At 45.2% G+C, this 15806-nt stretch overlaps 2 protein-coding genes across 8 annotated transcripts in view; one reads left to right on the top strand and one right to left on the bottom strand.

Annotated features, from left to right (window-relative positions):
* SAFB (scaffold attachment factor B) overlaps window positions 1-11637 on the bottom strand; it is a gene marked incomplete at its 5' end in the record, with an annotated part of 34086 nt that extends 22449 nt beyond the window's left edge. For 2 of the 4 annotated variants that reach the window (XM_079702877.1, XM_079702878.1), the window contains 2 exons: window positions 8002-8086; window positions 11434-11622. In XM_079702877.1, the coding sequence (XP_079559003.1) occupies window positions 8002-8086; window positions 11434-11622 (274 nt within the window). Of the gene's footprint in view, window positions 1-8001; window positions 8087-11433 lie in introns of those variants that run through there. The other 2 variants (XM_079702876.1, XM_079702879.1) reach the window with 2 other exon arrangements.
* Window positions 11638-12097: 460 nt separating this feature from the next.
* SAFB2 (scaffold attachment factor B2) overlaps window positions 12098-15806 on the top strand; it is a 34243-nt gene continuing 30534 nt past the window's right edge. For all 4 annotated transcript variants that reach the window (XR_013810833.1, XR_013810834.1, XM_079701962.1 and 1 more), the window contains exons 1-2: window positions 12098-12320; window positions 13462-13549. Coding sequence is in view for 2 of the 4 variants with exons in the window: in XM_079701962.1 (XP_079558088.1) it covers window positions 12135-12320; window positions 13462-13549 (274 nt within the window). In the remaining 2 variants the exon portion in view is untranslated. The remainder of the gene's footprint in view (window positions 12321-13461; window positions 13550-15806) is intronic.

The raw sequence follows: 15806 nt of genomic DNA, 5'->3' as shown, positions 1-15806 counted from the left end.
TTTCCTGCTGAGTAAGACTATTTTACAAATGCCTGTTCCATCTGGAAACTGATTCTCCAACACCATTTACTAATCTTTCCCCCCAACTGATCTGAAATGTTGGTCTATGGAAAGAGGTGCTAATCAGCCACCTGTCCTTAGCTGCACAACCTCAGGAGGACTCACTTCCTGCGACGACTATTTCCCCAAAGCAAAGATCAATTTCTTAAGACTACTAAGTATTTTTCAAGTAATATAAAAGAACTAGACATGAATTTGCCTATATTTAATGATTAATCTCGTAAGTGTATATAGAATCTGTGTGTGCGGGGAGCTCAACCCTAATCATTTATACCATCATTGAGACGTTAAAAAAACCTCTCTCAAGGGTGAGAATTTTCTTATAACGTGTGTTACTTGATTCTTCCACATTCTAATTTCACTTATGTTCTCAGGAATATCTTATTTAGGAACACAGGGAATTGTGACACTAATACTAGAATGCAATACATTACGTGCAAGTAGCCTTGGCGGCTGACTGGGAACCCCAATACCATTTTATAATATTCCTATGGCAAAACATGTCTTGAGCTTCAAAAATGTCTGGAACTCAACCCAGTGGTCTTTGTAAATATGCCAGGAAGATACACCAGCAACGTTTCCACAGACTTACTGTATTTGATAAAGCTGGTCACCATTCTAGAACATGCACATTGGTTTTTGTCCAATTCCATTGAATTACTACTAGGAAAAAATCTAAGTAGACTACCACAAACTTGCCACCCTTTATACTGTCTTTCTCCCTTTCACAAGAAAGGCAGCAGGTTTTCATCAGGCAGACTCAGATCTCACAATCCACTGTTCTCCTGAGCAGTAAGCACAGGTACACTGCAGCTCAAATCCCTTCCACGGGAGAACTCTCCCAGCTAAATGACCTGACCAGAAACGTCAAGAGAATATACAGTTCTAAGAACGTTTAGTCTTCAATATAGAAAGCACACCCCTACTGGGATGCTTATCAACAATCGCCTACTTTGGGGGGAAGTAGGTTTGGGGTAAGATACCCTACTTTCCAAAGATGAAAAACAGTGTGTCTAAACGAATCCAAAATTAATGTGAATGAAAAATATCACTCTGGCAAAAACTAAAGCGACTCTTTTTGGTACTAAGGGGAAAGGTACCCCTCAAAGCCTTCTTCCGCAGAGTAAAACGCCTCCAATGTTCGCAGTCTCCAAACTACAGGCCTCGCTCAGCGCTTGTCTCCATAACCTGCTCCCAGCCCCCTCGCCTGGGATTCCAGTTTCTTCTCCCTGCTGAGCTTCTGCTTTGGCAATTACGTCCAACTCACCTGTTAGACCACCTCCCTGGACTTCTGCTGGGATATCCCCCCAGTATCCCGAGTGGCCTGCTGCATGTGGAAAGGTCAATATTTTTAAAAATTTGCTTGATTACATAAATACATCCACACAATTACACAAATACACTCATTAAAAGATTCACACCACTGGGGTGTCCTCGGTGGCGCAGTGGTTAAGAATCCGCCTGCCAATGCAGGGGACATGGGTTCGAGCCCTGGTCCGGGAAGATCCCACATGCCGCGGAGCAGCTAAGCCCGTGCGCCACAACTACTGAGGCTGCGTGCTACAACTACTGAAGCCCGCGTGCCTATAGCCTGCGCTCTGAAACAAGAGAAGCCACCGCAATGTGAATGAAGGCTGCGCACCACAACAAAGAGTAGCCCCTGCTCGACGCAACTAGAGAAAGCCCGTGCGCAGCAACGAAGACCCAACGCAGCCAAAAATAAATAAAATAAATAAATTCACACCACTTATTAATAAAAGATCCACCCTCATAAATACATGAAAAAAGCTAGTCTCCCTTCTCCCCATTGCACTTCTAAGAGGTAACCATTGTTACCAGCTTGGTGATCCTTCAAAACATTTTCTTGGGGATTTACACATATATATCATTCAAATGGAAATAAACTTGTTATGTAATGGAATCATATAGTATATACATCCTGTTACTTGCTTTTGTTACTCAATAAAGGCCTTGGAATAGTTTCTTGTGCTATATATTGATTCACTTCCATCTTTTATTCCATATTATGGAGTTCCTTAGTTTAGTTAACCTCCCAAAGCAGCTTTATTAATTTACCATCTCCAATAACTACCCATTTCCTCACACCCTTGCCAATGTGGGATATTGAGAATTGTGTAAATTTTTACCAGTGTAACAGGCAAAAATGATATCTCATTATTTTTATTTGCTTTCCTTCAGTTACCAAAAGGGAATTTTTTTTCTTGTATATAGGCCTTGTTTGTTTTTTCTTTCATCTGTGAACTGCCTATTCATAATCTCTGTTGTTCTTTGTCAACTGGATTGTCTATTTTATTAATTTGTAGGAATATTTAATGCTTTCTGGATGCTTGCATGCTGTAATATTTTCTCCCAGTTGTTGTATCTTACTTATGGTATCTTTTATTAAGAGAGACTTAGAGTTTTCAAGTAGCCAAATTTATTTTTCTTTATAGTTTCTTTTTTTTAAGTCTCATTTCAGGCCTTCCTTATCACTATATTACAAAAATAATATTCTAGTTGGAATTTCTATTTTGCATAGAAGAAGGTTAATAGAGCTTTTCCCTACCACCAGATAGCCAACTGTTCCAACATTGTTTACTGAAAAATCCTTAGTGCTTCCTTTATAATGAACAAATCCTTAAACTCCCCACTGTTTCAATATCTTACCGTTAAAATAAGAGCAAGTATGCAACACTGTTTTTCAATTTTAGTTATTCTTGTGTATTTTCTTTTTGATTAATTTTAGAACAGACAAATCTCAAAGTTTCTTTTAGGTTACTTTGGGGGGAATTGAGAACTTTATGATATCAAGTCATCACATCTAGGAAAACCTCAGAATTAGTCACGTCACGCTACTAGACTATTTCCCTTTAGCTTTACTTACTATTTAAGAATAGTATATCTATTTTTAATGGCTTCTGGCAATAACTTGCTTAAGTCTTTGACTTGTGGATGATCTATCATTGCCACCTCAAAAACGCAAGAGAATCAAGTGATGAACAATTATAACTAGCTAGTGAGTTTTTCAGGTGCACTGTTCATATTAGCCAGAGCTTTATTTATTTTTTTGTGGCCACGCTGTTCAGCTTGCGGGATCTTAGTCCCCTGACCAGGGATCGAACCCCGGCCCTTGGCAGTGAGAGCGCAGAGTCCTAACCACTGGACCACCAAGGAATTCCCATATTTTTTTTCTCGTTTCTTAAGCTGTCATTGGCTTATTTCAGATTGCTTTAGCATTATTTAATTTCATGAGGCACACTGAGACCAAAAGACCTTACAGACCCAGCACTGGTCAAGGAGTTGACATTCCAGTAGCAAAGAGTACAACAGCACGCTCCACAAAAAGGAAGGAGGGTACCTGGAAGAAATGCCTGATTCCCAGTGCGGGACAGGGAAAGCAACAGACACTGGAACACTGTCTTGTGCCAGAAAGTAAGTGTTCAAAGAATGAAGTGATCATGTCAAAAAGACACAGGAGCCAGCCTGAAGGACTCTCATTGGGACAATCTGAGCATCAAAAAAAATAATAATCATAAAGGCTTACTTATCACCTACTGAATAAAATAGGAATCTCTAAGTTCACACTGATAAGTGGGGGAAAAGGGCAAGCTACCTCTTATGGCAGAAAACCAACTAACAGAGATGGAATGATAAATTTAGAAAATCACCACTGGACGAGACTCAGTGAATGCTGACACTAGTGGAGGGTGAAACAGATATTTATAAGTCACAAAGTATGTTCCCCATAAATACAATTACAAAGAGTAAAATAGTTAACTTTCCAGTGGAGAAACCCAACCAATACCACCTCAAGTCACTTACACAAATGGTCAGGATGTGCCTGCCTCTAGGGAGGTTAAATGAGAAAAATAACACTTCCGGTGGTATTTGTGACAAAAGTGTATGATTTGAACCTAATCACGAGGGGAAAAAAACCAAACCAAACCAAACCAAAAAAACCCAAATTGAAAAACTGGCCTCAAAATAAGTGGTCTGTGCTCTTCAAAAAATGGTAATGTCACAAATACAAAGAAAGTCTTAGGAACTGTTGCAGATTAAAGGAAACCAAAAAGACGTGACAACTGAAGGCAATGAAAAGACCCTAGATTTTTTCTTCTTTTGAGTTATGAAGAACATTATTGGAACAAATGGCTAAATCTAAATAAGGTCTAAGCTTAGATTACAGTATTATATTAACATTAATTTCTTGATTTTGGTAACTATGTACAATTATGTAATGGCCCTGCTTTTAGAAAATACTGCGGTCTCTAGGGGCAAAGGGGCACATACATGCAAATTATTCTCAAACAGTTCAGGGGGAAAAAAATATATATATATATATTACATTTATTTTATCTCTTTCTCTTTCTTTCTTTCTCTCTCCCCCCTCCTTCCCTGTCCTGAGAAAGAAAAGGATAAAACAAATATAATAAAATGCTAACATTTGGGGAATCTGGATGAGGTATATGAGAATTCCTTGTATTATTCTTGCATCTTTTCTAAGTATGAAATTATGTCTCCTAAAAAAAAGATACGTTGCACATTCATTTTCAAATTTTTGTGTGGATCTATGCTTTCATTTATTTTGGCTAAAGACACAGGAGTGGAATAATTGGGTTGTATTTTAGTTGAAGTTTCAATTTTGTAATAAGTATGTGCCAATTTTTTTCCCCAAATAGCATCATTTTACATACTCTACTGCAGTGTATGGGAGTTTGTTTTTCTATATCTTTGCTATTTTAATAGTTGTTTTCTACCATTTCTAGTCATTTTAATTTTATTTTCTTTATTTGATAGCTAATGATAGTCTTTATTTCTTTATTTTCTTTATTTGATAGCTAATGATAAGCATTTTTTGATGTGGTCACTGGCCATTTATTTATATTCTCTTGTGAAGTATCTGTTCAAAATTTTGCCAATTATTAAAATGCATTTGATGGTTATTCTAAAAAAAAGAAAGAAATTATATCAAAAGAAACAAAAACAACCCAGCAACACAGAATCAGGCAATAGCTTAAAAAGCAAACATGCTGACCTTGCTTTTCTAGTTAAATTATTTTGCTGGTAATTATTTTAAAAGATTCTGCTAAACAAAGTATTGGTGTGAAACTACTTTGGAGGGATGCTGAGATTACCTGAGGTATGCTTTCTAGGATTCTGATTAAAATAATCAGATTTCAAACCATTTTGAGTTTGTTCAAACAGGGCGGATGAAAAAATTATTTTCAGTTAAAATCATGATAAAATCTAATAAGATAGTTGTAAATAATTCAGAACTTATAGACTTGCCCTATTAAATATCAATATGTACTGTAAAACTCCAGAATAGAACCACACCAAGCATAAGAAACCAGACACAAAAGAGTTTGTATTGGGAATTCCCTGGCAGTCCAGTGGTTAGGACTCCATGGTCTCACTGCTGAGGGCCCGGGTTCAATCCCTGGTCAGGGAACTAAGATCCCACAAGCCGTGCGGTGCTGCCAACAAAATAAAAAAATCTGTATTAAATGGGTCTATTTCACTTGAAGCTCTAAACAGGCAAAACTAATCTATGGTCAAAGTAATCACATATTTTCCCCCCCTTCGAGGGACAGGCAGGGACTATGACTGGGCAAGGGCACGAGGAGTCTGATAGGAATGTTCCATATTTTGATCCCTCATTATCTCACATCATATGCAAAAATAAACTCCAAATGAACTCAAAATAAAGCCATAAATACCACTCCAAAATGCGGAATGATTTAAAAAATAATAATTTTAAAGCAAAGGACGGCCTTTTAAAATACAACATAAAATCTAGAACCCGTATAGAATAAGTTGACTGCATTGCCTGTGTTACAGATTGAAACTTTAAAGACCAAAACACCACAAACTAGTTAAGTCAAATGAGAGACAGGGAAAAAACAACTGTGACATTTTACAGAGAGAGAGCCCACAAGAGTCAATAAGACCAACAACCCAGCAGAAAAACGGGCAAAGGGCATGAAAAGGCAATTCAGAAAATACAGATGGCCAATTATCAGAAACTGTCTAATCTGTGAAGAAATGTAAATGGAAACTTTACCTGGGGAGAAATTCAGATAAATACAATGAAATACTTTTCTTCTATATATAAGACAACATTAAAAAAACCATAACATTCAGCATTAAGTAAGAATTTAAAGAAATTGGCACCCTCTCCCACCCCCTATGTGGCCAGATATTAACCAGTACAGCCTGTTGGAGAGCTATTTGTTAGTAGCTATTTTTAAAATAAAAGGCACATATCTTTTGACCCCGGAATTCTACTTCCAATAAGTTAACAAAAACATATCCTTCAGCAGAGATAGCTCTGGTTCATGGCTGTGCTGAAAACTGGAACAAACCCCAACGGTCTAGTAATAAGACTGACGAGCTCAACTGTGGTACAATCATATGAAGGACGACTACTCAGCTGTTAAAAGAATGAGTTCTTTTTATCTTCAGCACTATCGAAAAATGTCCTCAACATGCTAAGTGAAAAAAAACAAATTAGAGAATACGGTGTGTAGTAGAACCGATTTTTTTAAAGGAAAGACAAAGGCACACAGGTGTGTGCACATCTTTCTGCATTTTTAGATGACTGCAGACACACAGATAAGTCTGGGAAAATATGCCCACACTTTTAATAACGGGTTGCCTCCTGAATGGAAAGGAATTTCAACACTTTACTTAATGCACATTTGTATTTCCAAAGACCTTAACACAAGCATTTTTTTCTGTTAAAAAGAAAAAGAAAGCAAAAAGGATATCCACAGGCTCTACTTTTTCCCAGTCTATAATTGTCTTTCTCTGTTGATTTTTCAGCACTCTTTGCCTTGGCAAAAACACTGACTTGGGCAAAACCAAAAATGCTCGATGAACTGTGGACCACAGAGGTGACTTCATTCCAAAGTGAGGTCATTGACTGCTGTTCTCCCAGAGCTTATATAGCCCAGAGCATGGCTGATATTGGTGCCTGCCTCTTAGACATTTCACACCCAATTCTTCACCACTGACCAGGTAAAAATATTTTGTTTTGTTTTGGGGCCTGAGCAATAAAACCTCCAATTACCAAGAGAACTTTCAGGACAGCCCAAATGCGCAGTTTTAGCTAATTCTTTCTTAAAACAGTAGTTGAATGTCACTGAATTCCATTAGTAACTCAATGAATAAATACTAAGCAGGAAGAAAGACAAGGAAGACGCAGCCCCTGTCCTCAACAACCTGATTGTGACACAAGGCAGAATGAGACGTAAGCATTAAAACTCAGGCCATGGCAGCACAGAGGACCTAAGGAGAGAAGACCTGCTGTTGGTGGGATCAGAAGTTGTCTCTTGATGAACTAGGACTTGAATGCAGACAAATGGGGAAGAGGAGTGGGTGGAACATATAAGCTAAGGCCCAGAGAGCCAAGAAAGTAAACCACATGTTTGGGAACTGATTAAGGTATATGTAACAGAGGAAGGTGGTGGGGGAGGAAGCGGGGAAGGGAAGATTTGGGGCAGACGGTGAAGGTCATTAATGCCACGTGGAATCTGGCTTTTATGCGGTATGCAGTTTTTGAAAGCAATGCCCGTAAAAGTGACAACTCTGTTTTGGCCAGGCAGTATTTAAAAGGGAAGTTATTTTCCACAAGTCAGGTCAATAGGAGACTCAAGTAATTCTAAACACTCTCTACTTAAAGAAGGTTAAGAGTCTGGATAAGCAACGGCTGCTGAGGAACCTACAGAGGAAAATAAGTAGAGGTGTAAGTACCTCTTCCATCCTCTGAATTCCCAAGAACCATGGAAACAAAAATACAGTGGAGGGATCTTGAAAGAAAATGCAAACCTTCATTCAAGGTCCTTCTGATTCACAGGGCAGTCCACAAGCACATTAGCAAAAGAAGTCAGTTCTGAAAAACGTTCCTAACATTAGCAATGCTTATAAAATCCTCCATACCTTTGCTGGATCTCTTTGATGTCTTCTTATTTCCTTCAGAGGTAATTTCAATTTCATCAGGATTACCCCCCTCATCTTCAATTGCCTAGAGAAAAGATAAAAAAAAGTTCACCCAAAAAGGCAGCATACAGATTTGACTTTCACAGAAGCTTCAGGGTGCTGCTCTGGAAAGGGCCTCTCCCCACCTGTTCATTCGTTCTTTCTTTTTCTACGTTGGAGCAAGCAAGGGCTCTGGATTTAGATGGATTCTACCAGATCTTAGCTGTGTGGTCTCAGGCAGGCTTACTTAATCCCTGTGAGTTTGTTTTTTTTGTTTTGTTTTGTTTTTTTTTGTTTGTTTGTTTTGTTTTGTGGTACACAGACCTCTCAGTGCTGTGGCCTCTCCCCTTGCGGGGCACAGGCTCCGAACGCGCAGGCTCAGCGGCCATGGCTCACGGGCCCAGCCGCTCAGCGGCACGTGGGATCCTCCCGGACCGGGGCACGAACCCGCGTCCCCTGCATCGGCAGGCGGACTCCCAACCACTGCGCCACCTGGGAAGCCCGTGAGTTTGTTTTTTACTCTGGAACAAGGGGCTAATAAAAGTTCTTACCCTGGAAAGCTGTCATGAGAATTCGTATTATCCATGTAAAGCAAGCACTCACCAAACGTTAGGGTTATTTTTAACATTATCACCACAATCTGATTGATCCTATTCCTGGGCCCAAAAGAACTCAAAAAAGGGAAAGGCACACTCTCCAGTTACCTATGACTTCACTCAACAATGGGCTGTTCGACCCTCCCTGATCCCCTCTCCACGCCATGCCTGTACTAGGCACCGTCTGTACAGAAGACTAACACTCACTGCCTGAGTTCCTGCTGTGTGTGGCACGGTTTGGGATGTGACACGTACTACCTCATCCCTTCACAATCATCTCTGACTGACTCCAGAGGTCTTGCCGTCAACCACTAGGGGGCCTGCTTCATCGGATACAGAATTATAAGGATCTCCTGGCAAGTCCCGCCTCCCCATCCCAAGAGCCTGCCCTTCACTTGAGCAGCCCCCACTTATGCTCTGCACTGTGCCAGCACCAAGGAGGCACTCAGAAGAAAAAAGAACAACAACAGAAACAACAACAACAAAACAAACAGGACTGAGCGTGTCAATGCTGATATCCATAGACACTGGGCTTCACGTTTAGGTTTTACTGAAAACCCTATCTTTACTGGACTCTCAAACTCTGTTTAAACCCATTTCAAATGCTGTTTTATTTGTAAACAGTATCAGAAGTCTCAAAGATTCTGAGGAGTTTCCTAGCTTGGAAAAGTCTAAATTCAGAATGCAGCGTGGAGGCTCCACACCTAACCTGTACCAGGAACAAAGAAACCTCTCCCTTCTCTCTGAAGCCAGAACCAGAAGCAAGAATTGGAGTTATGCCCTGGCATCAAGGAAAGCACAAACATAAAGTCTTTCACTCTCTTCCTGGAGACAGAAGATTCTGGAACACTATCAGGAGAATACAAAAACTACCCCAGACAGAAGGTGTATCAGTTTGCCCCTCAGTGTGTCTCCTCTAGGTGTAGTGTTCACAGGGTCAGCCCTAGTGGGGACTGTAGGCTACGAGCCATCCTTACAGGACTTGCCAAATTACACTTTGTGTTTTGCCTCCACCTTTCCCTCCTTTGCCCTTCCTAAAAAAAAAACCAACAACAACAACAACTAGATAACGGAAGTACAAGAGAAGAACATCAGTACTTCCAGACTTGCTTGGGCAGGGTAGCAGATGGGTATATGTGCTAATGGTATTTATGTATTTTGAACACATCGCTAAGAAACTGAAAAGAAGGAAGAAGGGATGGGTTTGTCCCCTCAGAGACGTTAGTGATGGAAGATCACACAAGTCTCAACCCCCGCCTGACGGGAAGGTTCAATGCCATCCTATCAGCATTGCAGGCTTGTGGACTATCTGGGGGAATAAAGGCTAAAGCCCTCCAATTTGACTTTGTTGATAGGAGGCCTTGCAGCTACTAACAACATGGATCATCTGTCCCCGGGTGCCAACCCTCACCCTCCTGGCATCTTCTCCAGGTAACATCTCGGTGGATGAACCGCCTGCCCCGTCTGGGTAAAGGAAGTTAGTAACCATAGTGAAAGAAAACAGACTCAAGTTAGAAAGGCCCAACTGACTCGGAGCAAATAACTCACTACTCTCAAGCCTGAGCTTCCTCATCCAGATAATAGGAAATAATCCTTACTTCCTCTAAACAGCAATTAATAAGTAAAACTCTGATCCTCTGTTGTTTGGGAGGCCGGAGGGTGGAATGAATGACAAACCGCACTGTCTCGGGGGGGTGGGGGATAGGTAACAAGGCTTGGCGATTACACAGGAGAAGTCCCCAGACAAGAGTCGCTAGGCGGCAAAAAAGAAAGAAGCCACCGGAACAAGGCAAGCACAGGGGAAGCAGAAGGGCACAAACGCTTACTTAACTCCCTGCTTTTCGCAGAACCCTCGAGGTAGGGGGCTAATACCTCCTGTTTGCAAATACCAAACGGTGGCACAGAGAAAAAAGTGAAACGTGACAGCGATCGCACCTCGAGTGTTTACATGCGCTGGGCAACACGCCAAGCCCGTTTCATGCCATTTTACTTAATCCTAACGCGAAAACACTATTATTTTCTTCTACTGGACACAAGGAGAAACAGACCCAGAAGGGATTAAATGTGTTCCACGCTCAAGATCACGCAGATCTGACGGAGCCTTTAGATCCTCCGCAAGTCTGGTGGTTATTACAAATAGCACTTTTCCCTCCAGGCTAAATCCCCAAGCCCGTACTGGCAAATCCCTAAGCCGTTTCCCCATCCCCCCCCCTTTGAGTATTCCCTCGATATGGTTACTTTAAAAATTAGTCCCCTATTCAAGGCTTCTGGGCCCTAACGGATCAAGAAGCATCTCTCTTCCCAGAGGACGCCCCCGCGGCCGACACGGGCTCAGAAAATCGGCCGGCCTCGGTTCAAATCCCGACCTCCTCACCCCGGCCAAGTGACCTTGGCCGAGTCCCCTAACGCCGCAGAGGAAGCGAGGATTTCAGGGTTCCGTGTCCACTTTCAGAGGCCGGAATGCAACCAGCCGAAAAAAGCCCTTGAAAAGCAGGAGCTGATGCGGATAACACAAGCGCTCAGCCGATGTCACCCGTCACCCCCAACCTCCCCCGTTCGCGTCGAGATTTTCTTTTTCTTGTTCTCGCCCCGATGCGGCGCTGGGCTTTGAACCTGGGCCCGGCGGGGCTCGCAGCTCCCGCCGGGGCCTGGGAGGAGCCGGGAGAAGCCCGGAGCGCCAGGCCCGGCGCAGGCCGCAAACGGGGCCGGGGGCGGACCCCGACGCCAGAAGACCCCCGTCGCGGCCGCGAGGGTCCCCCGACCCACCTCCTGCCCACCCCCAGAGCCCCGGCTCTACCTTTTTAAGCCGCTCCATCAAAACGCTCTTGTTGCCGCTCGAATCCAGGTTCCGTTTCCTCAGCTCCGCCCGCAGATCGATCACCCGCAAATCGCTGAGGCGCCGCGTCCCGGTCTCCGACGAGGCGGAGCTCAGAGCCGCTGCGCCCGCCGCACCCGAATCACCTAGGCCTGACAGAGTCTCCGCCATTCTAGGGACCCTGGCTCCGCCGCCCACTTCACAGAAAACCGGGCCGGATTTACCTCGGCTCCCAGCACAAAATGGCGCCGCTTGCGAAGGAACCGCTCCAGCCGCCCCGGCGCGCTTCGCTTCTGCGCAGGCGTACCCGGCGTGGGTTCGACGCTCCCGGTTGCGTCTGCCCATGCGTGGTGAGAGCCTTGGGAGGGAGGGGGCGGTGTGTGTGTGGGGAGGGGGGATACGCGCAGGCGCCGGTCGTCTCGCCGGCCTCCCGCCGCGAACTGCCGGGACACATGCGTACTGCGATTACGGCGCCTGCGCGTTGCGGCTGGACACGTGCGGTTGGTCGGCGCGCGAGCTCGCTTGCTGCTAAGAGCCCTGATCCAGGCAGCGCGCATGCGCGGCCGGAAAACGGGGCGGGAGGAAGGGAGTGCGTTTTCCTCTCAGGCGGCGCCATTTTGTGCTCAGAGCAGCTACGGCCGCCGGCGGTGTGTGGAATAGGTGGCAGAGACGGGAAACCCGGGATGGCGGAGACTCTGGCAGGGTCCGGCGACTCGGGTTCTGGCACAGCCGCTGTCGTCTCGGGCGCCTCAGAGGTCGGGACGCGGCGGCTCAGCGACTTGCGGGTGATCGATTTGCGGGCGGAGCTGAAGAAGCGGAACCTGGACACGGGCGGCAACAAGAGCGTCCTGATGGAGCGGCTCAAGAAGGTGAGGCGGCCCGGGGCCCCGGGGTGGCGCCTGAGGCCGAGGCACGCCCCCGCGCGGGCCTGTCACCGCGACTCTTCGGGGCGGGGCGCCCCCGGTCCGCTTCTCTCGTGGCCGATCCCGGCCCGAGCTGTCAGGCCCCGGGGGCCCCGGCTGTGTGACCTTGGCCCGTCACCGCCCCTCGCTGTGCTTTGCCTCCTCCTTTCCCTCCCGTCGGTCGCCTCCGGTGTGCTGAAAGCCCGTTTTAGCCGCAGGGTGGCCCCTGGATTCTTCCCGGGGCTGTGTGACCTTGGACAAGTGCCGTCCCCTCCCCGCGCCTCAGTTTCGTCCCCTGCGGAGCGGATGATTGAAGAGCCTTTGATGTTTCCCAGGAAGGGTGGGGCTGTGCTTGTTCTTGCCCCAGGACCTTTGCTCTTAGCGTGCCTTCCACCTGGCTGCTCGTCTCCCAGGTCTCCATCTGGCTGGCGCTTTGTTGTCATTTTGGGTCTGTCTGAAATGTCGCCACCCTGCCCACCCTTCCTAAGTGTTGTTCCACCTCCCTGACTCCCTGTGTCGCACCATCCTCTGTTTCTTGTCCCACCTCGCAGCACTTAACACAGAGTTGGGTACCGGGAGTTGGGGGGAGGTGTCACCTCCCTGATGGGAACAGGCTCTTGAGGGTAGGGCCCTTGTGAGTTGAGCGCGGAGTCCCCAAGCACGCGAAAGGCACTGTCGCCTGGAACCACCAACCTGCCCTCTACCCAGTTTGTTCAGTGTTCTTCCTTCTCCGAGGTCAAAGGTGGCCTGCGGAACAGCACGCAGCCCTCTCTGCCCAGACCAAGTGGAGCCTCTCCTGTTTGTTACATCGTTGACTTAAAGTGGAGGTAGTTTGGAGCTTAGGGACCATTTCGGGACTCGTCACAGACTCTGTGGAGCCCCAGCTCACACATCTCTTTGTCTTTTGGGTGGGGGGCTTCTGCAGAGAGAACCGAGTGACGCTGGGTTCTTCCTGTGTCTTTGGGGCTGGCAGCCCAGATAACCAGAACCAGAGTTGCTCTTTGCAAGAAAAGGTTTGTGCTTGTTCGCTGGGAAGTTGTTACCTAGGAAGAACAGTGTCTGTCCTGCAGCTCTTAGCCACGTTGTAAAACTTGTCTCTTCCCAATAGGCGGTTAAGGAAGAAGGGCAAGATCCTGACGAAATTGGCATCGCGTTGGAAGCCACAAGCAAGAGGACGACAAAGAAATGCGTTAAAGGTATCCACTTGAACTTGTTGCTGCTTGAGGCCTCTGCCTTGAGAGGGCTTCCGTAGAGAACTGGTTGTTTTAGCATTCTTCCTGCCCTCCAGGTGGGGAGAGCGGCCCTCATTCTTCTCCATCTAACAGTTAGGCTTGCTTTTCCACCACCTAATGTGTAACGATGTCAGCGTGCTGGGGGGGAGTGAAGAGATTTGTAGGTGCCAGGTAAAATTAAAATACGTACTGAAAACCTCGCGGCTCTCGTCGTTGGGACTAAAAAAGAACTAGAGTAAGGCACTCTCTGGAAGCTGCCCCAACTGGTCTGAGCAACCAAATGCACCTGCTTGGCTTCCTTCCTAGTTCAAAAAACTACGCCTTAAACCAAGGAAAATGACGCCAACCAGAGATCCAACAGAACCCAACTTCTCTGGGGTCCAGAATAGATTGTCGGAGTATTTGCACCCAGCCCATTTTAACACTGATTTTTTTTTTAATGAAGTTATAATTCACATACTTTAAAATTCACATATTATTTAAAGTGTACTATGCTGTGCTTTGCAGTATATTTACAAGGCTATGCAACCATCACCACTCTCTAATTCTAGAATATTTTCATCACCCCAAGAGGAATCCCCCATGCCCATTAGCGGTCAGTTCCCATGTCCCCCCCTGCTCCCCCTGGCAGTATCTAATTGAGGTTCTTTCTCTAAGGATTTGCCTATTCTGGACATTTCATATAAATAGAATCATATAACATGTGGCTTTTTGTGTCTGACATCTTTCACTGAGCAAAATGTTTTTAAGGTTTATCCATGGTGTAACATACATCAGTGCTCCATTTTTTATGGCTGATAGCACTTATTTTGGGGAGGATTTACTTCCATAAAACTTCGGAACCTCATTAGCTGTTGCTCTCATTGTCAGATTTTACTGTGATAAGGACAGTGTAATATGAAACTCCCACATGACAGGCTTTTTTTTTTTTTTTTTTTTTTTTTTGCGGTACGCGGGCTTCTCACTGCTCTGGCCTCTCCCGTTGCGGAGCACAGGCTCCGGATGCGCAGGCTCAGCGGCCATGGCGCACGGACCCAGCCGCTCCGCGGCATGTGGGATCTTCCCGGACCAGGGAACGAACCCATGTCTCCTGCATCGGCAGGCGGACTCTCAACCACTGCGCCACCAGGGAAGCCCAAGGCTTGTTTTCTTGAATGGTGCTGCACAAAAATTCTCACAGCTGTTTGTGTCCCATTCATCTAAAGAAGTGCTCAATTCAGGCAGTGGGAGACAGCTGCTTAGAAAGTAAAAAGAAATGACCTTGTAGCATTTTCAACAACTTCAGTTTATGTTTTTAACAGCTTTTTCTAGCAGAACAACTTTTCCAGAACTCATCTAACTTTAAATCTTGTGCACGTGTTTTGAAAGGTTAAATTTTTGAGTTAGGTTACATAAGGAATTGAAGTCTAAAACATTGGTGTGTGTTTACTGCTTGTGAAACTGTCCGTATTTCAGCTATAAACACTGACCATCCAAACATACAGATGGTGAGGGATGGGTCTGTAGCAGGAAACATACAAATAGCTCTTTGTACTTTGCTGTCAAGTTACCAGTGATCTGAAAGTTTGGTTTTGAATAGTTGATACGACTTAATAATCGTTTAGAACTTTTTTTGTGTAGATGCTCATTTAAAACCGTGAGGTTCGGGCTTCCCTGGCGGCGCAGTGGTTGAGAGTCCGCCTGCCGATGCAGGGGACACGGGTTCGTGCCCCGGTGCGGGAGGATCCCACCTGTCGCGGAGTGGCTGGGCTCGTGAGCCGTGGTCGCTGAGCCTGCGCGTCCGGAGCCTATGCTCCGCAACGGGAGAGGCCACAACAGTGAGAGGCCCGCATAACGCAAAAAAAAAAAAAAAAAAACCGTGAGGTTCAAGCCCTACTAATCAAAACGTTCTTGGCTTCTAACGGCAATCTTTGAATCATTAGAAAAACTAAACCTAGCTTAGTGCTTCAGATATACGTCTGAATGCCTGGGTTGAAGCATAAGTCAAATCAGAGCTACTTGGAGTTAGCATTTTGTGAGGAAAGCCTCGATAATAGTTACTTCCGTTGGTGTAAAGAGAGTGTTTGTACCAGAACAGGTAGCTGTTGTTGGGAATTGGGATTTAAAAGGCACTGGTCCCTTCCCCTTCAAGGAAGAAACAGGTGGGTTAAGTCCTGGGGAAGAGGATAGCTCCTGCAAATTGTAGAGCTGGTGTGTCCTTTGGAGGCGTGTGGGCACATGG

Source organism: Hyperoodon ampullatus (genome assembly GCF_949752795.1).
Source record: "Hyperoodon ampullatus genome assembly, chromosome: 4".
Classification (NCBI taxonomy): domain Eukaryota; kingdom Metazoa; phylum Chordata; class Mammalia; order Artiodactyla; family Ziphiidae; genus Hyperoodon; species Hyperoodon ampullatus.
The sequence above is the reverse complement of the archived record's forward strand: the minus strand, read 5'-3'. Positions and strand labels throughout refer to the sequence as shown.